This window comes from Gavia stellata, chromosome 41 (assembly GCF_030936135.1).
Source record: "Gavia stellata isolate bGavSte3 chromosome 41, bGavSte3.hap2, whole genome shotgun sequence".
Lineage (NCBI taxonomy): Eukaryota > Metazoa > Chordata > Aves > Gaviiformes > Gaviidae > Gavia > Gavia stellata.
This window is the reverse complement of record NC_082634.1, coordinates 209210-230591: the sequence shown is the minus strand read 5'-3', so window position 1 is coordinate 230591 and position 21382 is coordinate 209210. Positions and strand designations below refer to the sequence as shown.

Sequence of the window (21382 nt, the reverse complement as noted above, 5' to 3'; positions counted from 1 at the left end):
TGGGGCTGGGACTGGGGCTGGGGTGGGAGGGGGATTGAAAGGAGACGGTGGGGCTGGGACTGTGCCCCACTTGTCCTGGGGGGTCCTGGGGACTGTGGGGTGGGGCTGGGGGGGTCTGTGGGGCAGCACAGGCAGTGATGGAGGCGCACGTGTGAGAACAGATTTATTGGAGTCAGCGCTGGACGGTGGCACCGAGGGCCCCGGTCGGCGCCCGTGGGGCGAGCTGGAGGTTGGGCTATGGGGCAGGCCGTGAGCCGGGCTATGGGGCCGGCTGTGGGGCTCAAAAGTGGACGTAGGAGAGGATGACGTCGCCATCCACCTCCAGCGTGTCGACGTGGGGCCCCGGGGGCAGGCGGTGGGAGAAGTGGCAGAGCGGCTGCCCCTCGGCGAAGACCTTGAAGCGATGGTTCCCGCAGCGGATGGAGAGCTGGGGGGGGGAGCGGCCGTGGGCCACGCGCGTCCTCGTGCAAGGCGGGCCCTCGTGCGACACCGACACCCGCCCATGTGCGACACCTGCCCCGTGCAATGCCCGTCCTCCTGCCCTGGGGGTCTTGGTGCAACTCCCACCCACCTGCGACGCCTGTCCTCGTGCAACGTGAGCCCTCGTGCAACACCCACCCATGTGCGACACCGGTCCTCGTGCAACGTGAGCCCTTGTGCAACTCCTACCCATGAGCGACGCCGTCCTTGTGCAACGTGAACCCTCGTGCAACACCCACCCATGAGCGACGCCGTCCTTGTGCAACGTGAACCCTCGTGCAACACCCACCCATGTGCGACGCCCATCCACATGCGATGCCCATCCTCATGCAACACCCGCCCACATGCGACGCCCGTCCTCATGCATCACAAACCCTTGTGCAACGCCCGTCCTCGTGCAACGTGAGCCCTCCTGCAACACCCACCCACGTGCAACGCACCCCTGTGCGACACAACCCCTCGTGCAAGCCATGCTCACCCTCATGCCGTGCAGCCCCTCGCGTAAGCAATGCCCACCCTGGTGCAACCGGCACCCCCGTGCAACGCCCACCCTCGTGCACCACAACCCCTCGTGCAACTCCCGCCCTCGTGCGACGCCCGCCCTCGTGCACTCACGTCGAAGTAGCGGCCGCGCTGGAAGGGGTTGTGGGGCAGGTCCAGCTCCTCGGCCCCCCAGGCCCCCCCCAGGAGGCTGTTGCGCACCACCACCCCCTCGCTCAGGCGCGGGTTGAAGTGCAGCAGCACGTCCCCCCCGGCACCCGCCCGCAGGTTGACGTGGAACCTGGGGAGGGGGGGTGACGGAGGGGGGGCGGTCAGGCTGCTCTGGGTGCTGGGCACCCCAGGGAGAGGGGTGGGGGGCCCTTCTCCCCCCCCAGTACCTGTCGGCGTCGGGGGGGATGAAGCCCTTCACCACGATGGTTTTCTTGGGGATGAGCCCCCCCGGGATGGTGGCCACGAAGGGCACGGGCTGCAGGGGACAGGCAGGGGGCTGGGAGGGGGACGGGACCCCCCGAGCCCCCCAGGACCCCAGCAGCCGCCCCGTGTCCCCCCCCCGAGCCGGGGTCCCCCCCACTCACCGGGTGGAGGGTGGGCGGCTGCCCCATCACCTGCGGGAGAGGAGAGAGGGTCAGCGGGGTCAGGGGGACGCCCTGGGCTGGGGGGGGTCCCGCTTGCGGCCCCCCGGCACTCACCGGCAGGTTGCTCTGCAGGTAGGGGATGGTCTGCGGCACGTCCTGGGGGGAGCAGAACGGGGGGTGAGGGGGGCCCCCCCAAAACACCTGGGTCCTCCCCAGGGTGACCCCCAGACCCCCCCGGACTCACCGGCATAGCGGGAGGGAACGTCCCCTGCGGAGAGACGGGGCAGAGGTGAGTGTGGGGGATCCCCGGGTGGGGGGGGGCGAGGGGGGGCCCGGCTATGCTCACCCCGGCACCCAGGATGGTGACCGAGTGCAGCTCCAGGTCCCCGTCCACGGTGACGGCCGTCACCTGCTCCGCCGGCAGCCGGTGCAGGAACTCATCGAAGTGGCTGCCGTTCACCAGGACCTGGGGGGGGGTCAGGGGGGGGCAGGGGCCCCAAGGCCCCCATACCCCCCTTGGGACCCGTATAGCCCCGTGTGCCCATACATCCCCTTGGGACCCCCATATACCCCCTGTGTGCCCATATACCCCCCCTTGGGCCCCCTTATACCCCCTGTGTGCCCATACATCCCCTTGGGACCCCCATATACCCCCTGTGTGCCCATATACCCCCCCTTGGGCCCCCTTATACCCCCTGTGTGCCCATACATCCCCTTGGGACCCCCATATACCCCCTGTGTGCCCATACATCCCCTTTGGGACCCCCATATACCCCCTGTGTGCCCATACATCCCCTTGGGACCCCATATACACATATTTGGGATCCCATATACCCTCTGTGTGCCCATATAGCCCCTTTGGGACCCCCCCTATACCCTCCGTGTGCCCATATAGCCCCTTTGGGACCCCATATACCCTCTGTGAGCCCATATACCCCCTTTGGGACCCCATACAACCTCTGGGAGCCCTTAAATCCCCCTTTGGGACACCTTATCTCCCCTTTGGGACCCCATATACCACATTGGGACCCCATATATGCCCTGTGAGCCCATATACCCCCTTTGGGACCGCATATACCCCCTGGGAGCCCTTAAATCCCCCTTTGGGACCCCTTATCTCCCCTTTGGGACCCCATATAACCCCTTTGGGACCCCATATATGCCCTGTGAGCCCATATACCCCCTTTGGGACCCCATATACTCTCTGTGAGCCTTTAAATACCCCTTTGGGACCCCTTATCTCCCCTTTGGGACCCCATATAACCCCTTTGGGACCCCATATACCCCCTGTGAGCCCTTAAATACCCCTTTGGGATGCCTTATCTCCCCTTTGGGACCCCATATACCACATTGGGGACCCCATATATGCCCTGTGAGCCCATATACCCCCTTTGGGACCCCATATACCCTTTTGGGACCCCATATATGCCCTGTGAGCCCATATACCCCCTTTGGGACCCCATAAAACCTCTGGGAGCCCTTAAATCCCCCTTTGGGACACCTTATCTCCCCTTTGGGACCCCATATACCCTTTTGGGACCCCATATATGCCCTGTGAGCCCATATATCCCCCTTCGGGACCCCATATACCACATTGGGGACCCCATATATGCCCTGTGAGCCCATATACCCCCTTTGGGACCGCATATACCCCCTGTGAGCCCTTAAATCCCCCTTTGGAATGCCTTATCTCCCCTTTGGGACCCCATATAGCCCCTTTGGGACCCCATATACCCTCCGTGTGCCTTTATATCACTCTTTTGGACAACATATAACCCCCTTCAGGCCCCCCACCTACCACCTGTATGCACATATATCCCCTTTGAGACCCTATATACCTGTACTTGGGACCCCATATTCCCCCTGCGTGCCCATATAGCCCCTTTGGACCCCCATACACCCCCTGTGTGCCCATATAGCCCCTTTGGACCCCCATATACCCCCTGTGTGCCCATATAGCCCCTTTGGGACACCCATATACCCCCTGTGTGCCCATATAGCACCTTTGGACCCCCATATACCCTCTGTGTGCTCTCGTATCGCTCTTCCAGACCACATATACCCTCACCTGGGACTTCCATACACACTCCGTGTGCACATATACCCCCCACTTTGGGACCCATATATCACCATGTGTGCCCATACATCCCCCTTGGAGATCCCATACAATCCCTGTGTGCCAATACTCCCCCCTTTAGGACCCCATATACCCATTTTGTGCACGTATATCCCATATGGAACCCTATATAGGCCCCTTTTGGACCCCATATACCCTCCGTGTGCCTTTATATCACTCTTTTGGACAACATATAACCCCCTTCGGGCCCCCCACCTACCACCTGTATGCACATATATCCCCTTTGAGACCCTATATACTTGTACTCGGGACCCCATATTCCCCCTGCGTGCCCATATAGCCCCCTTTGGATTCCTATATAGCCCCCCCCTTAGAGACCCCATATACCCCCTGTGCACATATATCCTCCTTGGGACTCCCTATAGGTGCCTTTGGGACCCCATGTAGCCTCTATATACCCCTCCTTTGGACTACTATATACCCCCCCTCTGTGCACATATAGCCCCTTTGGCACTTCGCATACCCCCACCTTGGGGACTACGTATAACCCCCGTCTAACCGTATGTCCCCCTCCTCCGTGTGCACATATATCCCTCTGTGTGCCCATATATCTCCTCCTCTGAGCCCATATGTCCCCCTTTGGTACCCGATATACGTCCTGTGTGCACATATACACTCCCCTTTGGGATCCCATACAACCCCCGTGTGCACATACAGCCACTTGTGTGTCCATGTATCTCCTGCTTTGGACCACTATATACCACCTATGTGCCCATATAGCCCCTTTTGGGCCCCTATACCCGCCCTTTGAGACCTTATATACCTCCCCTTGGGGACCCGTGTGCCTGTATATCCCCCTTTGGGACCCCATATACCACCTGTGTACCTATATGTCCCCTTTGAGGAGCTCATAGACACCCTGTGTGCACATACCTCCCCCTCTGGGATCCCATATACCCTCTGTGAGCCCATACATCCCCCTTTGGGACCCCATATACCCCCTTGGGGACCCCCTATACCCCCTGTGAGCACTTATATCCCCCTTGGGACCCCATATAGCCCCTTTGGGTCCCCACATACATACCCTGTGATCCCACAGACCACCTTTGGGTCTCTATATACCCCTCTGTGAGCCCTTAAGTCCCCCTTTGGGACACCTTATCTCCCCTTTGGGACCCCATATACCTTTTTGGGATCCCATATATGCCCTGTGAGCCCATATATCCCCCTTTGGGACCCCATATACCACGTTGGGGACCCCGTATATGCCCTGTGAGCCCATATACCCCCTTCAGGACCCCATACAACCTCTGGGAGCCCTTAAATCCCCCTTTGGGATGCCTTATCTCCCCTTTGGGACCCCATATATGCCCTGTGAGCCCATATACCCCCTTTGGGACTGTATATACCCCCTGTGAGCCCTTAAATCCCCCTTTGGGACCCCTTATCTCCCCTTTGGGACCCCATATAACCCCTTTGGGACCCCATATATGCCCTGTGAGCCCATATACCCCCTTTGGGACCCCATATACCCCCTGTGAGCCCTTAAATCCCCCTTTGGGACGCCTTATCTCCCCTTTGGGACCCCATATACCCCCTTTAGGACTCCATATATGCCCTGTGAGCCCATATACCCCCTTCAGGACCCCATATACCCTCTGGGAGCCCTTAAACCCCCCTTTGGGACGCCTTCTCTCCCCTTTGGGACCCCATATACCCCCGGCCATCCCCTATAGCCCCTTGGGCCCCACAGGCCAGCAGACCCCCCCACCCGCTCTCCCCCGGCCCCGCACCCGGTACGCGTGGGGGGTGACGGTGATGACGATCTCGAAGGGGGTCCCGGGCAGGAAGGGCTGGAGGTCCCGGCGCTGCTCCTGCCCCCACTGCCCCCCGCAGCGGCTGTTCAGCACCGCCTGCCCCTCGCCCCCAAAGCGGGGGTTCAGGTGCAGCGCCAGGTCGTCCCCCTCTCCCGGCCCGTTCGCCAGGTTCACCCAGAACCTGCAAGGAGGGTCCGCGTCCGTCCCTCCGGCCGGCCATCCCTCCGGCCCGTCTTCCCTCCCTGCATCCCCCTCGCCAGCTCACCCCAAACCTGGGGGGGGGACACAGCCCCCCCATCTGTCCCCCATCCCCCAGGCTGTGCCTGTGACCCCCCTGTGCCCATGTCCCCCTGTGCCCCCCATGTGCCCTCTATGTCCCCTCGTGTCCCTCCCATGTCCCCCCGTGCCCCCCCATGTCCCCCTGTGCCCCCCATGTGCCTTCCATGTCCCCCCATGTCCCCCCGTGTCCCTCCCATGTCCCCCTGTGCCCCCCCATGTCCCCCCACGTCCCTCCCATGTTCCCCTGTGCCCCCCATGTCCCCCATATCCCCCATGTCCCCCTATGCCCCCCGATACACCCCCATGTCCCTCCCATGTCCCCCTGTGCCCCCCATGTCCTCCATATCCCCCATGTCCCCCTGTGCCCCTCCATGTCCCCCATATCCCCCATGTCCCCCTGTACCCCCCATGTCCCCCATATCCTCCCATTTCCTCCTGTGCCCCTCCATGTCCCCCATGTCCCCCTGTGCCCCCGATACCCCCCATCCCTCCCATGTCCACCTGTGCCCCCCATATCCCATGTCCCCCCATGTCACCCTGTGCCACCCCATGTCCCCCCGTGTCCCTCCCATGTCCACCTGTGCCCCCCCATGTCCCCCATATCCCCCTGTGCCCCCCCATGTCCCCCCACATCCCTCCAGTGCCCCTCCCATGTCCCCCTGTGCCCCACATCTCCCTCCGCGTCCCCCCACCCATGCACCCAAGGGGGTGCACACGGGGCTGTGCACACACGCGTGCAAGGGGACAGCAGCCCCCCGCCACCGCCGTGTCCCCGGTGTCCCCACGGTCCCCGTACTTGTTGGCGTGGGGGAGCACGAGACCCTGCACGTAGACGGCCATACCGGGCCAGAGCCCCCCCATCACAGGGGCCACGTAGGGCAGCGACTGGGGGGAGAGCAGAAGGTCGGTGGGGTCCCCACCCTGTCCCCGGCCGGGTGACAGGGACCCCCGGGGTCCCCATCCTGGGGGGGTGGTGACGGGGACCCCCACGACGATACCAACCGGGTTGTAGGCGGGCTGGTAGCCGGGCGCGGGGACGAAGGCCATGGTGGCGGTGACGATGGCGGCGGTGACGGTGACTCCGGGCTGGACGCGGAGCCCGCAGCGCCGGGAACTTTATAGCCCCAAATCCCAGGTGGGGCCCCCGCCCCGCCCCGCCCGGATGCGTGGGTCCCCTCAAACCAGCTCGGGGTGACGGGGTACAGCCCGGACCCCGGGGCCTCAAACCGGGGTGAGGTGGGGGGGCTGACCCACCCCTGGGTGCCAGGGGTCCCCGTCAGTCTGGGGGGGCCCTTCGTGCCCCCCACATCCACCCCAGGAGGGCAGGTCCCAGGTGGTGGGGGCAGGTGGGGCCCTTCCCAGGGTGGGGTCCGGACTTTGATCCCGCGGATGCGGTGCCGGAGGGTGGGGTGGAACCTGCCCGGGGTGGCAACACCCCGGACTCTGCCCCGTGCCGGGGGGACCCAGGCGTCGGGGTGTCGGGTGGGGCCGGGAGGGGCCCCGGCGTGCCACGCGATTCGGGGGGGGGACACAGCACATTGGCCTCGGTCCCCGACCCCACCCTGGCACCCTGGGGGGCCCCTGACTCCACTGCAGCACCTCGGGGTCCCCATCACTGATCCCTGGGCATATGGGGACCCCCCCCAGACCCATGGCAGCACCCTGGGTCCCCCCAGCCCCACCACGGCTCCCTGGGGACACAGGGACCCCCATCCCTATTGCAGCACCCCTGAGAACCCCTCCCCGGACCCATGGCAGCACCCTGGGGTCCCCCCAGACCCACCACAGCTCCCTGGGGACACAGGGACCCCCATCTCTATTGCAGCACCCCTGAGACACCCCCCCCGACCCATGGCAGCCCCCTGGGGTCCCCCCGGACCCATGGCAGCCCCCTGGGGTCCCCCCAGACCCACCACAGCTCCCTAGGGACACAGGGACACATCCCTATTGCAGCACCCCTGAGACCCCCTCCAACCCATGGCAGCACCCTGGGGTCCCCCCCGACCCATGGCAGCACCCTGGGGTCCCCCCAGCCCCACCACGGCTCCCTGGGGACACAGGGACCCCCATCCCTATTGCAGCACCCCTGAGACCCCCCCCAACCCATGGCAGCCCCCTGGGGTCCCCCCAGACCCACAGCAGCACCCTGGGGTCCCCCCTCCCCATGGCAGCCCCCCAGGTCCCATCGCTCCCCGCGCTGCCCAGGGACGAGGCGGGCCAGGGGGACGTGGGGACAGCCGGCTTTATTGGGGGGGGACCATGGTGGCCCTACAGCTTGGAGAAGGGGACGTCCTCGGGGCCCTTCTTCTCCATGGCCGCCTGCACCGACTTGAGGATGTCCTCGGTCTGCAGCATGCTCATGTTCCAGGTGGCCTGGGGACGGGCGCGGGGACAGGGATGACGCGGGGACGGGACGCCCTCGGCGACAGGGACGGGACGCCCATGGGCACACGACGCCCTCGGGGATGGGGATGGGACGCCCTCGGGGACAAAGATGCGCACAGGGATGGCAACGGCACGGAGACGGTCGCGTCGTCGTGGTCAGGGAGTGGGGACAGGGACGATGCGTGAGGGGGGACGGCGTTTTGGGGCCGGGGGTCAGGGCGTTTGGGGGACGGGTGGCCCAGCGGGGCCGGGGGGGGCTCACCATGTAGCGGAGGCTCTCGGGGACGGGGTGGTCCCGCGAGTAGAGCAGGTTCACCTTGGTGCCCTGCACGGCCACGGGGCTCCGGGCCGCGATGGCGGTGGCCACGTCCAGGGCTCCCTGCAGCAGCGTCGCCTTGTCGGGGAACACCCGGCTGCGGGCGAGAGGGGCTGCCAGCGGGGACGGGCACCCCGCGGTGGCCCCTGCGGCGCCGGGGGGACAGCCCGGGGGACGGGGTCCCCTCCCGGGGGGGCTGCGGTACCTCACCAAGCCGCAGCTCTGCGCTTCGGGGGCCATCATCTTGCGGGCGGTGAAGGCCAGTTCGTTGACGAGGCTGTGGGGGTGTTTGTGGGGTGAGACGGGGGCCCCCCCCGAGGTCCCCTCCCCTGCCACCAGCCCCCCGGTGTCCCCCCACCCACCTCTGGCTGCCCACAATCTTTGGGAGACGCTGCAGGGTGCCCACGTCAGCCGCCAGCCCGATGTCCACCTCCTGCGGGCACAGGGACACGTGAGGGGACATCCGAGGAGACGCAGGGATGTGGGAGGGGCCATGGGGACAGCCGAGGGGCTCCAGGGACATCCAAGGGGTCCCAGGGACATCCGTAAGATCACAGGGATGTCTGAGGAGCCACGGGGACATCCAAGGAGCCACCAGAACATCTGAGGGGGCTTGGGAATGTCCAAGAAGCCACAGGGACATCTGAAGGGTCTCAGGGACATCCAAGGAGCCACAGGGACATCTGAGGGGTCTCAGGGACATCCAAGGAGCCACAGGGACGTCCGAGGGGTCTCAGGGACATCCGAGGAGCCATAGGGACATCCAAGGAGCCACAGGGACATCTGAGGCTCCTCAGGGACATCCGAGGAGCCATAGGGACATCCAAGGAGCCACAGGGACATCCAAGGAGCCACAGGGACATCTGAGGCTCCTCAGGGACATCCGAAGGGTCTCAGGGACGTCCAAGGAGCCACCAGGATGCCCGAGGGTCCCCAGGGCCACCCAAGGGTCCCCCCCCGCCTACCTTCACCTGGAACCAGGCGTCCTGGGTGCAGTAGCGGATGTCGCAGGCGGAGATGAGGTCGACGCCTGCCGGGAGAAGACCCTGAGCCGGTGGGGGGGGACCCCAGCCCGGCCCCAGCCCGGCCCCCCCGGCCCCAGCTCACCTGCGCCGATGCAGGCGCTGTGCACCGCCGCGATCACCGGCTTCGGGCACTGCAGGAGAAACGGGCGTCAGAGGGGGTTGGGGAACAGTCCCCCCCCATCTGTCCGCCCGTCCGTCCGTCTGTCCCACCTTCTCCAGCACCGAGAAGGTCTCCTGGTACTCGCGGAGCTTCCGTCGCAGGTTCCAGGCCTTCCTGGCCACGTCCTCGCCCTCCACCGCCAGGAACTCGCTGCCCATCTCCACCAGGTCGATCCCTGCCCGGGGCCGTGCCGTCACCGGCCGTCCCCGCTTCCCGGCTGGGGGGCAAGACCCCCCCAGCCCGGGCTGAGACACCCCCAGTCCTCCTGGAGATGCTGAGATGCCCCTGATCTCCCCTGGCTGGGGGAAAGGTACCCCAAATCCCCCCTGGCTTGAGCAAAGGCACCCCCAATCCCCCCTGGCCAGGGCAAAGGTACCCCCAAATCCCCCCCAGCCAAGGAAAAGGTACCCCAATCCCCCCCCACTGGGGTGAAGGTACCCCCAATTCCCCCTTAGCTGGGACAAAGGCACCCCCAGTTCCCCCCAGCTGGTATCAAGACACCCCCCGTCTTCCCCTGCTGGGGCTGAAACGCCCCCCAAAATGAGCCAAAATCCCCCCGACCCCCCTCCCTCACCAGGCACGGGGTGGGGGGTCCCGGGAGGGGAACCCAAGGGCAGCCCTCACCAGCCGTGAAGATCTTCCCGGCGCCCGAGATGACGACGGCGCGACAGGACGAGTCCTGGGCGATGTCCTGGAAGCACTCCACCATCTCCCTGCGGGGACGGGGACAGCGGGGACAGTGGGGACGGGACCCAGGGGACATGGGGGGGTCCCTGGCTGCCCCCCGTTACCTCCAGAACGCCACGTTCATGGCATTCCTCTTCTCGGGGCGGTGGAGCTCCACATGCAGGACGTGGTCCCGCTCCGGCGTCACCCGCAGCGTCTCGAAGCTGCGGCCGGGCGAGCGCCGCTCCGCCGCCTCTGCCGACATCAGCCGGGCCGGCACCCGCAGCACTGCGGCATCCGGCCAGTCAAAGGGGCACTGGGACCCACTGGGGAAGGACTGGGACCCACTGGGGAAGGGCTGGGGGCACTGGGATGCACTGGGGAGGGACTGGGACCCACTGCAGAAGGGCTGGGGGCACTGGGACACACTGGGGAGGGACTGGGACCTGTTGCAGAAGGGCTGGGGGCACTGGGACCCGCTGCAGAAGGGCTGGGAGCACTGGGATGGGACTGGGACCCGTTGCAGAAGGGCTGGGGGCACTGGGACGCACTGGGGAGGAACTGGGACCCATTAGAGAAGGGCTGAGGGCACTGGGACGTACTGGGGAGGGACTGGGACCCACTGCAGAAGGGCTGGGGGCACTGGGACACACTGGGGAGGGACTGGGACCCGTTGGAGAAGGGCTGGGGGCACTGGGACACACTGGGGAGGGACTGGGAGCACTGGGATGCACTGGGGAGGGACTGGGACCTGTTGCAGAAAGGCTGGGGACACTGGGACGCACTGGGGAGGGACTGGGACCCATTGCAGAAGGGCTGGGGGCACTGGGACACACTGGGGAGGGACTGGGAGCACTGGGATGCACTGGGGAGGGACTGGGACCTGTTGCAGAAAGGCTGGGGACACTGGGACGCACTGGGGAGGGACTGGGACCTGTTGCAGAAAGGCTGGGGACACTGGGACGCACTGGGGAGGGACTGGGACCCATTGCAGAAGGGCTGGGGGCACTGGGACACACTGGGGAGGGACTGGGAGCACTGGGATGCACTGGGGAGGGACTGGGACCTGTTGCAGAAAGGCTGGGGACACTGGGACGCACTGGGGAGGGACTGGGACCCATTGCAGAAGGGCTGGGGGCACTGGGACACACTGGGGAGGGACTGGGAGCACTGGGACACACTGGGGAGGGACTGGGACCCATCGCAGAATGGCTGGGGGCACTGGGACACACTGGGGAGGGACTGGGACCCACTGCAGAAGGGCTGGGGGCACTGGGACGCACTGGGGAGGGACTGGGCCCTGTTGCAGAAGGGCTGGGGGCACTGGGACACACTGGGGAGGGACTGGGACCCATCGCAGAAGGGTTGGGGGCACTGGGATGCACTGGGGAGGGACTGGGAGCACTGGGACACACTGGGGAGGGACTGGGACCCGTTGGAGAAGGGCTGGGGGCACTGGGATAGGACTGGGACTCACTGGGATCCACTAAGGAAGGACTGGGAGCTGGGGGCACTGGGACACACTGGGGAGGGACTGGGACCCATCGCAGAAGGGCTGGGGGCACTGGGATGCACTGGGGAGGAACTGGGACCCATTAGAGAAGGGCTGGGGACACTGGGATAGGACTGGGACTCACTGGGATCCACTAAGGAAGGACTGGGAGCTGGGGGCACTGGGACGCACTGGGGAGGGACTGGGAAACACTGGGGAGGGACTGGGACCCGCTGGAGAAGGGCTAGGGGCACTGGGATGCACTGGGGAGGGACTGGGCCCTGTTCGAGAAGGGCTGGGGGCACTGGGACGTACTGGGGAGGGACTGGGACCCATCGCAGAAGGGCTGGGGGCACTGGGATAGGACTGGGACTCACTGGGATCCACTAAGGAAGGACTGGGAGCCACCGGGGGCACTGGGACGCACTGGGGAGGGACTGGGACCCGTCGCAGAAGGGCTGGGGGCACTGGGACGCACTGGGGAGGGACTGGGACCCATCGCAGAAGGGCTGGGGGCACTGGGATAGGACTGGGACTCACTGGGATCCACTAAGGAAGGACTGGGAGCCACCGGGGGTACTGGGAAAGGACCAGAAACCACTGGGAAAGTACTGGGCCATACTGGGAGCCACCGGGGGAAGAGCTGGGAGACAGAGGGGAGGGTGGGGAAGAACTGGGGGCGCTGGGGAAGGACTGGGATCCGCTGGGATCCCTGCCGGGGGGGCGAGGGCCCCTCAGCCCCGCTGACGGGCAGCCGCGGCGGCCCAAGGACGGCGAAGGTCGGGGGGTCGGGGGGGTCCTGGCAGGGGACACGGGGGGTCTTGGGGTAACGGGGGACCGCGGGGGTCAGGGCAGGGAGCGCAAAAAGGGGGGACACGGGGGGGGGGGCCGGGCAGGGGCGGGGGGCAACGGGGGGGGTCCAGGCCAGGGGTGGCCGCGGCGGGGGGGCTGGGGCTAGGCCGGGGGCCCGGGGCCCGCCGTGGGGCCGCGCCCCCCACTCACGTCTCCCCCGCAGCCCCGCAGCCACCGCCGCCATCGGCTCCCGCACGGTCCTCCACGGGGCGGGGACGGCGAGGGCGGCGGCTAGAGCGCCTCCCCTTCCCGCCACGTGACCCGCAGGGGGCGGCGCCTCCCGCTCCCCTGCCGAGGCGGAAGTAGCCCTTTACTCCCCTCCCCAGCGAGGCGGAAGTAGCCCCCTACCGAGGCGGAAGTGCGCCCCGTTCCCGCCCTACCGAGGAACCGGGGAGGACCCCGGTGCTGGGGGGGGGAAACGGACACTCGGGGAGGACCCCGGTGCTGCGGGGACGACGACGACAGAGCCCCCCCCGCCCGGTGCTGGGGACAAGGCCGCCGTTTAATGCCCCCGCTCCCTCCCCAGGCCCTGAAGTTCCGCCAAAACCCATACGGGGCCATTGCCCAATAGCCCTCCAAATGGCCCCAAATCGCCCCAAAACGGGGGGGCTGAGCCGTCACCCCCCCAGCCCCAAAGCGCCGGGTTTGTTTTCCAAACGAGTTTATTGAAAGGCGCGAGGGCAGCGGGGATGGGGGGGACAGGGGGACCGAGCACACGGACAATCCTTCTCCTTAAAAATGGGGGGGGACGGGACACGGGGGGGGTCACTACTGAACGTCAGCCTTTAAAAAAAGAGGGGTTTGGGGGGAAAAAACCAAGGGGAGAGTGGGGGGGGCCCCCGCGGGGTGGGGGTCCGCGGTTAGGAGGCGTGCTGGGCGGTGGAGAAGCAGAGTTTCAGCGTGTAGGGGTACGGCCCGTCTGGGGGAGAAGAGAGAGGGGGGTTAGCGGCGTCTGGGGGGGGGGGGGCAGGTTTGGGGGGCCCCCCCGCCCCCCCGCGGGGTGACTTACTGGGGTTCTTCATCTGGTAGTGGTTGAGGAAGCCGAGGGTCTCCAGGGCGTCGCTCTTGGAGTCCCACTCCAGCAGCCCCGAGGAGCTGCGCTCGCCTGCGGAGGGGGGTCCCTTCCTCAGCCCGGCGGCTGCGGCGGCCGTGCCGCCCTGCCCCGCGCCCCCCCGCGCCCCCCCCGGGGCAGGGAGCCCCCCCCGAGGCAGGGAGCCCCCCCCGGGCGGCCACTCCCTGCCCCCCCGCACTTACTCTTCCCGGAGAAGACCTTGACGGAGGAGGGTCGCTTCACGCCCAGCTCGTCGCAGATCTGGGGGGGCAAAGGGAGAGGGGGTGAGGAGGAGGAGGAAAAGGAAGAGGAAGAGGAGAAGAAGGAAGCAAGGAGAAAGAAAAAGAAGAGAAGAAGGAGGGATGAGGAAGAGAAGGAAAAGGAAGCAGGGAGAAAGGAGGAGGAGAAGGAAAAGAAAGAAGAGAAGAAGGAAGTGAGAAGGGGAAAGAAAAAGAAGAGAAAAAGGAGGAAAGGAGGAGGAAGAGGATGAAAAGGAAGCAGAGAGGAGGAGGAAGAAAAGGAAGTGAAAAGGAGAAAGAACAAGGAGAAGGAGGAAGAGGACGAGAAGGAAGCAGTGAGGAGGAAAAGAAAGCAGGAAGAAAGGAAGAAGAGAAAGAGAAGGAAGAAGGAAGGGAGAAGGAGAAAGAAAAAGAAAAGGAGATGGAGGGAGGAGGAAGAGGAGGAAAAGGAAGCAGGGAGGAGGAAAAGGAAGCAGGAAGAAAGGAGGAAGAGAAAGAAAAGGAAGAAGGAAGGGAGAAGGAAAAAGAAAAAGGAGATGGAGGAAGGAGGGAGGAGGAAGAGGACAAAAAGGAAGCAGGGAGGAGGAAAAGTAAGCAGGAAGAAAGGAGGAAGAGAAAGAAAGAAGGAAGGGAGAAAGAGAAAGAAAAAGGAGATGGAGGAAGGAGGGAGGAGGAGGAGGACGAAAAGGAAGCAGGGAGGAGGAAAAGGAAGCAAAGAAGGAAGCGAGAAGGAGAAAGAAAAAGAAGAGGAAAAGGAGGAAAAGGAAGAAGGGAAAGGAAGCAGCAAGGAGGAGGAGGAAAAAGAAAAGAGAAGGAGGAAAGGGAAGCAGGGGGGAGGAGGAGAGGAAAAAGGAGAAGGAAAAAGAAGAGAAAGAAAAGGAAGCAGGGAGGAGAAGGAAAAAAGAGAAGGAAGAAGGGAAAGGAAAAGGCGAGCAGAAGCAGAAAGAAGAAGAAGGAAAAGGAAACAGCAGAAAAGAAGTAGAAGAGAGAGAAGAAAAAGGAAGAAGGGAGGAGGAGGAAGACAGGAGGAGAACGAGAAGGCAAAAGAGAAGGGAAAGAAAGAAGGAGAAGCAGCAGAAAGAAGGGAAAGGAAGACGGGAGGAGGATGCGAAGGGCAGGCGCGGTCCCCCCACCATACCTCGTAGAAGTTGTCCTCGGTCACCTCCAAGGGCGCGTTGAAGAAGTGGAGGACGTTGCTGGGGTGCTGGATCCTGTTCTTGGCCGCCTGCTCCGGGGTGGAGAAGCGGTTGTTGCGGGAGCCGCTGAAGTCCTTGTAGCTACAGGATCCGTCCTCCAGCCCGTAGGACTGCCCGGGCATGATGGCCTGCTGCTTGGAGACGCTGCCGGGGCGGGCGGGGGCTCAGCGGGGCGGGCAGGGCTGCCCACTGCGGCCCCCGCCCCGGCCGAGACCTACCAGACGTTGAGCTTCTGCCCGAACATGAAGTTGTTGTTGAGGTGGGTGATGGCCCGGTCCACGGCGTAGCCGTCCGCCATCTCCACCATGGCCGCCCCCGGCTTGCTCTTCATGAACTTCACCTGGAAGGGGAAGCGGTGGCACGGAGACCCCTCGGAGATCGCCCTCCCCGTGCCCAAGCCCCCCCCCCCGCCGCACCCCGTTTATACCTTCTCCACGTTTCCGTAGAGGCAGAAGATGTTGAAGACGCGGTCGCAGTTCATCTTGGACTGATCCAAGCCGTAGACCATGAGGACGGGGCTGTCGGCGTGGGGGCCGTACTCCGGGGGCGGCGGGGGCGGCGGCGGGTGCCCGTATTGGGGGCCGTACCGGCTGGGTCCCCGGCGGTGCCCCCCCACCGGAGGGCCCATCCTTCTCCCTTCGTAGTGGGGCGGCGGGGGGCCGTAGCCCTCGTCGTGGTAGTGCCCGTGGTATCCGCCGTGGGGTCCTCCTGCGCAGGGAGAGGGTTGGAGACCCCCCCGGCGTCGCCTGTCCCCCCCCACCCCGCCGATCACCCCCCCGTCGCATACCGTACTCCGCAGGGTGGTCTCCCAGGAGCGGGGGCTGCCGCTGGCGCTTGTTGGGGTTGCCGCCCGGGTCTCCTGCGGGTGGAAGGAGAGGTTAGGGGGGTCTCGGGGCAGGGGGAACCGCTCCCCAGGGCGCCGGGGGCCCCTCCAGTCCCTGACGCCCAAGCCTGGCCCCGGGGAGGCTTTGGGGATCCCCCAGCTACCCCAGGAGGGTGACGGCGGGGCTGGCTCCGAACCCCTGCGCCCCGCTCCCAACCGGGACCCCCGCGTCTCCTCCCAGCGGGGACGGAGAGCCCCGGTCGGAGTGAGGGGGCCGATCCCAGGAGCCCCTCATCCTACCCCCCTCCCTCCCAACCCACCAGGGACCAGCCCCGGCCCCCCCTAAGCTGACTAGGAGGGAGGTGCGGCGAGGGGAGCGCCCCACTCCACGCCCCCAGCCTCCGGGACGCTGCTAGCTTCTACACAGCCATTTTAAAAAAAATAAATAATAAAAATTAAAAATTAATGTACAGAAAGGAAAAATAAAACTATAAATTAAATAATAAAAAGTGGCAAGACATCTCCCCGCCCCGACAAAACGGGAGAGGGAGCGAGACTGGTACAGGCAGCAAAGCAACAGCAGTAACAGGTTAAAACGAGCCATCACGTACAAGGCATAAACACGCTCATGTCACCGTACAGTTGCTCTTCTCTTCCCTTTACACGACCGGGTTTCGTACAGGTTTATTCCGAGTCAATTACAAAGATTGAAAAGGGCTACTTACAGCGGGAGTACAAAGTACAATGTCCATTGTCATATAAAAATTCTGTATTTCTCTTACCATTGGACGCTTCAAGAGTGAGTTAGCACAGTTCTGAAAGATGGCGTCCCATCAAACATACACTGCGACCCTGCATCACATGGTTTCAGAGTCATAAACACAGGTCAAAGGCACAAAACCGCTACAAATTTTCTTTAAAAAAAAAGTAAAATCTTTCTTTTTTTAAAAAAAAAAAAAGGTCTCACAGATGTTTTGTCCTCAGAAGATACCGAGAGAGAGGACATAAAGGTGTGATAAATGAGAGTGTTCCTCCGTGTTTCACCTCCTGCAATTTGTGTTGTGCTGTAACAAAATGGTGCTTCTGGCTCTGTGTAGCTCTTTCCCGTGTGCGTGTCTCCTCTGTAATGGAAATGTGTCTCGGCTCGAGCGCCGGCCTGCGCCAGACCCGCACGGCCCCAGCTACGGCCTCCTAGGGACCTGTGTGCCCTTGGGGTTGGGTTGCTTTGTGTTGGTTGGTTTGGTTTGGTGTTTGGTTTTTTTTTTTTTGGTTTGGTTTTGGTATTTTTGGTGTTTGTTTTTTGTCTCCGCTTGGCGCTGATATGGTGGCAGTTGAGGACTGCAGGAGAAACAGCGTAAAGCAAAGGAACTGCCCTCCCAAACCAAACCGTGCTGAGAGCAATCCTAAGGTCTTGGAGGGCCTCAGATCTACTCCGGTCTCCGGTAAGAGCGCTGCTGGGCTTGTTTTGAGGACCCTCTGGGCTGTGTTTTCTAGTTCTGTGTACATTCGTGGGCTCGGTTTGGTCTGGTTTTGGTAAGTAAAAGGTAAATGTCTGCTGTGGCATGCTGCGCCTCTTTCTCTCTGTGCTGTAGATAGTCCTTGGGCCACGGTGTTGTGTCCTTGATGTAATGAGCTCAAGCTGCTGCTTGTTTCTGGATGCTGCGTGTTTTCTCCAGTAAAGGTTTCTACACTGTGTGGTGTGAGGAATGTGCAGAGGCAGGTCACGGCCCATTCGGGACTTCCGCTGTAGTATGGTCCCCGGGGTTATGTGCAAATGACTGCTCGGAGCTGGGAAAGGCCACGTTACCGCACCCCCCCCCGCCGCCCGCTTCCCAGCGAGCCCCTCTCGCCCCTGCGGCTCTGCACATCTTCTACGTATGTACCCGGGAGGAGAGCTCTGCCCCTGCCCCTCGCTAAGTCATGTAATGCCATTGCTTGCGTCCGCACCTCAACGGCTCCGCAGCTTTGAAAAGCGGGGGTGTCCGGCGGACGGTGGCTCGGCGGCTCCCGCAGCGAATCCCACCCCCTCCGACCCCGTGCCTGCCGCCCCCCAACCCGCCCCGTCCCTCCCCGCTTCGAGCGGCCGAGGCCGCCCGGCGCCGACACCCCGGCTTTAAAACATGAAGCGTTTTACTTCAAAAAAAAAAACCCTAAAAAACAAAAAACACCAGACCCCAAAAAGCCCGAAAACCAAGTGTCGCCGAGCTCCTTGTGCGCAGCCCGACACAGAGGGCATCAACGGCCGCCCCGGCATCCAGCTGGGAGGGGGAGACGTCCACTCCCGCGAGCACGGGGTTTGGAGGGGGGTGTCTCTGCCGCCCCCCCCCCCAAGCTCAAGGGAGCTGGCGTCTCCCCTCCGGTTTTAGAGACGGGCCAGGCGCCCCCCCCAACCAGGCCAGGGGCGTTTCCAACTCGCCCCTCAGCTCCGGGAGGGCGACGCAGCCCCGTTTTGGTAAATCCAGTTCGGAAGATGAGGCGCGCAAAGAGCCGGCAGCGGGGCAGACACAAGAAAGCAATGGCACTTCCCCCCCCCTCCCCGCCCCGAACCACCAGAAACTCATTAAATATAAAAAAACAACCGCGTATCACTGGTGCAGAGACTCCCCCTCGCTTCACACGCCTGACACCGATGCTCCCCGACAATTAACGCGCAGAACAAACCGCCGAGAGAAACCCCCGGCCATCGCCGCCCGGTTTTTCGACTCAATTCGCCCCCCGAGCCCTTCTCCCCGTCGAGCCCACACCAGCTCCGGCTGAAGGTACGGGCAGGCGAATGGCATTACATATTGTGGGTCGGTATGAGAGTGCTGTGCCCGACCGTGTGCGTAGGTACAAAGCGCTTCATCGGAGATTACCTTGTCCGCTGAGGTTGGGGTTGGTGTAGTCCCAGGTATCCTGGTCGTTCTTGAAGACGTTCAGGCGCGTGGGCTGCGAGAGACACCCGCAGAACCGTCAGGCGTCAGCAGCGTCACCCCACGAGGGGTGCGCGCTGCCGGCAGGGAGGCTTACCTTGGCGTATTCGATCTTCAGCGTGCAGCACCCGGAGTAAATGTCGGCCCCGTTGAGGGACGCCTTGGCTCGCTGGGCGCTCTGCACCGAGTCAAACGTTAGCGGCGTTAAGGACATTGACAGAAATGAAAGCGTCTTTAGGGCAGGTTTCGCCGTCTGGAAGAACGGATCCGACCATACCGTGGGTCAGGCGTCGCTCCCTGAGCGCACAGTAATTTGGGACACCCCCAGCTCCCTCCCCGTAGCTGGCCAGGACACGCCAGAGTGCGGCCAAGGCAACCAGTCTGAGGCAAATCCAAACCAACCCACAGCAGAAAAAAAACACGAGAGAGGCAGCCCCGGGCTCCCGGAAGGATATTCCACCATGGCCTGGACACCGTTTTTCCTGAAGATAACGATCCTCTGCACGGGGCCGCAGGGGTTGCAGATGGTGTACAGCACATCCTGCGGGACAGAGAGGCGAGAAGCAGTGAGGGACCTGACTGAGGCACAGCGGTGGCCCCCCTAATTCCCCCCAAAGCAGCGGATGCCAGGGCCAGGAGAGATCCACGTGTCCGGCTCCACATTCCCAAAACCCTTGGGTTCTCCCGGCGCATCACCCACCGTTGTGATGGAATAAATGGGGTTCAGGATGGTGAAGAGCAGGACGTTGTTGACGCCTCTGGAATCATCCGTGTCCCCGGGGCGGGATATTTTCTGGCTGGTGGAGTAGTTGACGAAGGCGGGGTGACCAGCGATGTAGATCTGGTTGTCGGCTGCGTAATTAACAGCGTTGCAGGCGCCGAGGATGTCCTCAAACTCCACCAAAGCTTGTCTTTTTTTAGGCATCACTACCACATAGCTGGGAGAGCGAAGGCCGCGGTCAGACCGACACTGTGGAGCCACCGTGATGCCACCAGCCGTGCGCATCCCCCAACGCGTCTCCTCACCTGATGGGGCCAAACTCCTGCAGGGCCTCCACGAGATCGGCCTCCACGACGCCGTCGATCAGCCCCCGGATGTGCACCACGGGGGAGGCGGGCGTCTTGTGGGGGTCGTCGTAGTTCTCCTGGGGGGAGACAAGGGGTCAGCTCAGTATGGCGCTCGCCCAGAGCCACCAAGGCCTCTTTATTCCCCCCAAATTAGGCACATCTGGGGCACTACCAAGAAAAACCGCCCCGGGTAAGGTCCGGCTGCTGCCGCGGGAATCTCAGCCCACCCTCTGACTGTCGCTGCAACTGAGAGTCCTGTCTCGCCGGTTAAGAGGGAGCAGTTTTGAACTTGGTGCGACAGAACAGCTCGCGGTGCCGCTGGGGGACGCGGACAGAGACCCTGCAGGGCCCTGCCTCCCCCTAGCCTGTTCCCAGATGCTCTGCAGGCCCTCGGGGTCCAGCCCTGCCCCTCAAAAGACACTTCCCCTCTCCCCGCTGGTGCTGAGCACCAAGTCAGGGCAGACCCTCTCCCCCCACAGCCCTGACCTGAGACCCCCGAGACCTTGGCCTACCCCATGTGTCCTCCAGGCAGTCCCTGACACCCCCCCCAGTCCCCCAGACCTACCCTGCCCCCCATTTCCAGCCCTCTCGGTGCCAGCCTGCCCCAGCTTTGACCACCCCTCGGCCACGATCCGCCCCTCACAAGCCCTGCCCCATCCACCATATTTACCCCCCCGCCAAGGGCACGTTTTGCCCCCCTCAGGCCTCATCCTGCCCCCCAGCTCGCCCCACTCGGGGCCCATCGTGCCACCCCCCGCTCCGCCCCCCCCAGGCCCTGCTTCGCCCCCGCCTCAGACCCCACCATGATGCCCGCCCCGTCCCAAGAGCCCCTCCGCCCCCCGGCCGCCCCCCGACCCCGCTCACCGCTCCGGCAGCGCCGGGCCCGCCGCCAGCCCCCCCCGGCCCGCCAGGCCCGTGCGGCGGCGGCTCCGCGTTCTCCGTCTTCTGGCGCTTGGGAGCGCGGCCGCCCTCGCCGCCCCCACCGTAGTAGCGGCCCGAGCCGCCCCCCCCGCCGCCGCCTGCCGCCATCTTCCCCATCTCTCCCCCGCGGCCGCTGCCCTCCGCGCTCTGCGGGCCCCGCCACCGCCGCCGCGACATGGCGCCTCACTCCGCCGCGCCGCCTCCGCCACGCCCCTATTGGCCCGCCCCCCCGCCACTCAAGGCGGGGCTCCCGGCCCATTGGCTCGCGGCGCTGCCCCTCCGCCGCCGGCCCCGCCCTCCGCCGCCATTGGGCCCGCCGGCCCGACAGCCCCGCGCCCATTCGCCCGCGCTTCTGCCCCTCAGCGGCGCCGCCGCCTTCCATTGGCCGCAGTCCGCGTCCGTCCGCCCGCCCACCGAGCTGGTTGGCTGGAGCGGCTGCCTGTCTGAACCGCGCCCCGCCCTTCTTCATGGCCCTGCACTTAGACTCCGCCTTCGTTTTCGGTTGCTCCCAGAAGGCCTTTCGGCGGCGGCTCGCCAGGCTATTGGT

The 21382-nt window shown here is 64.3% G+C and overlaps 3 protein-coding genes across 3 annotated transcripts; all 3 read right to left on the bottom strand.

Moving 5' to 3' along the window:
* Nucleotides 1-280: 280 nt before the first annotated feature.
* On the bottom strand, nucleotides 281-6776 carry LGALS4 (galectin 4). The gene is made up of 9 exons (XM_059833184.1): nucleotides 6732-6776; nucleotides 6526-6614; nucleotides 5427-5631; nucleotides 1897-2022; nucleotides 1671-1733; nucleotides 1557-1586; nucleotides 1359-1447; nucleotides 1096-1261; nucleotides 281-427 (listed from the first exon to the last, which is right to left on the bottom strand). The coding sequence occupies exons 1-9, from the start codon at nucleotides 6774-6776 to the stop codon at nucleotides 281-283; spliced, it is 960 nt and encodes a 319-aa protein (XP_059689167.1).
* Nucleotides 6777-7953: 1177 nt separating this feature from the next.
* On the bottom strand, nucleotides 7954-10562 carry ECH1 (enoyl-CoA hydratase 1). Its single transcript, XM_059833163.1, has 9 exons — nucleotides 10407-10562; nucleotides 10240-10328; nucleotides 9666-9790; nucleotides 9538-9586; nucleotides 9396-9460; nucleotides 8793-8863; nucleotides 8636-8707; nucleotides 8377-8527; nucleotides 7954-8102 (listed from the first exon to the last, which is right to left on the bottom strand). Exons 1-9 carry the CDS (start codon nucleotides 10544-10546, stop codon nucleotides 7998-8000), a joined length of 867 nt encoding a protein of 288 aa, XP_059689146.1. The 5' UTR covers nucleotides 10547-10562; the 3' UTR covers nucleotides 7954-7997.
* A 2760-nt stretch (nucleotides 10563-13322) lies between these two features.
* Nucleotides 13323-21012, bottom strand: HNRNPL (heterogeneous nuclear ribonucleoprotein L). The gene is made up of 13 exons (XM_059833140.1): nucleotides 20779-21012; nucleotides 19873-19991; nucleotides 19547-19784; nucleotides 19302-19387; nucleotides 18944-19040; nucleotides 18790-18862; nucleotides 15899-15970; nucleotides 15539-15819; nucleotides 15330-15451; nucleotides 15054-15255; nucleotides 13880-13937; nucleotides 13635-13730; nucleotides 13323-13544 (listed from the first exon to the last, which is right to left on the bottom strand). Exons 1-13 carry the CDS (start codon nucleotides 21010-21012, stop codon nucleotides 13486-13488), a joined length of 1737 nt encoding a protein of 578 aa, XP_059689123.1. The 3' UTR covers nucleotides 13323-13485.
* Nucleotides 21013-21382: the final 370 nt, after the last annotated feature.

Coding starts and splice junctions, on each gene's coding strand:
- LGALS4 (XM_059833184.1), bottom strand. CDS start 6,776: ATGGCCTTCGTCCCCGCGCCCGGCTACCAGCCCGCCTACAACCCG. Junction 1,587..1,670: donor ACCTGCAGAGCAACCTGCCG/GTGAGTGCCGGG, acceptor CCTCTCCCGCAG/GTGATGGGGCAGCCGCCCAC. Junction 1,262..1,358: donor ATCCCCCCCGACGCCGACAG/GTACTGGGGGGG, acceptor CCCCCTCCCCAG/GTTCCACGTCAACCTGCGGG.
- ECH1 (XM_059833163.1), bottom strand. CDS start 10,546: ATGTCGGCAGAGGCGGCGGAGCGGCGCTCGCCCGGCCGCAGCTTCGAG. Junction 10,329..10,406: donor ATGAACGTGGCGTTCTGGAG/GTAACGGGGGGC, acceptor CCGTCCCCGCAG/GGAGATGGTGGAGTGCTTCC. Junction 9,587..9,665: donor CCTTCTCGGTGCTGGAGAAG/GTGGGACAGACG, acceptor TTTCTCCTGCAG/TGCCCGAAGCCGGTGATCGC.
- HNRNPL (XM_059833140.1), bottom strand. CDS start 21,012: ATGTCGCGGCGGCGGTGGCGGGGCCCGCAGAGCGCGGAGGGCAGCGGC. Junction 15,971..18,789: donor CCCCAACCTCAGCGGACAAG/GTAATCTCCGAT, acceptor TTCCACCCGCAG/GAGACCCGGGCGGCAACCCC. Junction 13,545..13,634: donor CTACCAGATGAAGAACCCCA/GTAAGTCACCCC, acceptor CTTCTCCCCCAG/ACGGGCCGTACCCCTACACG.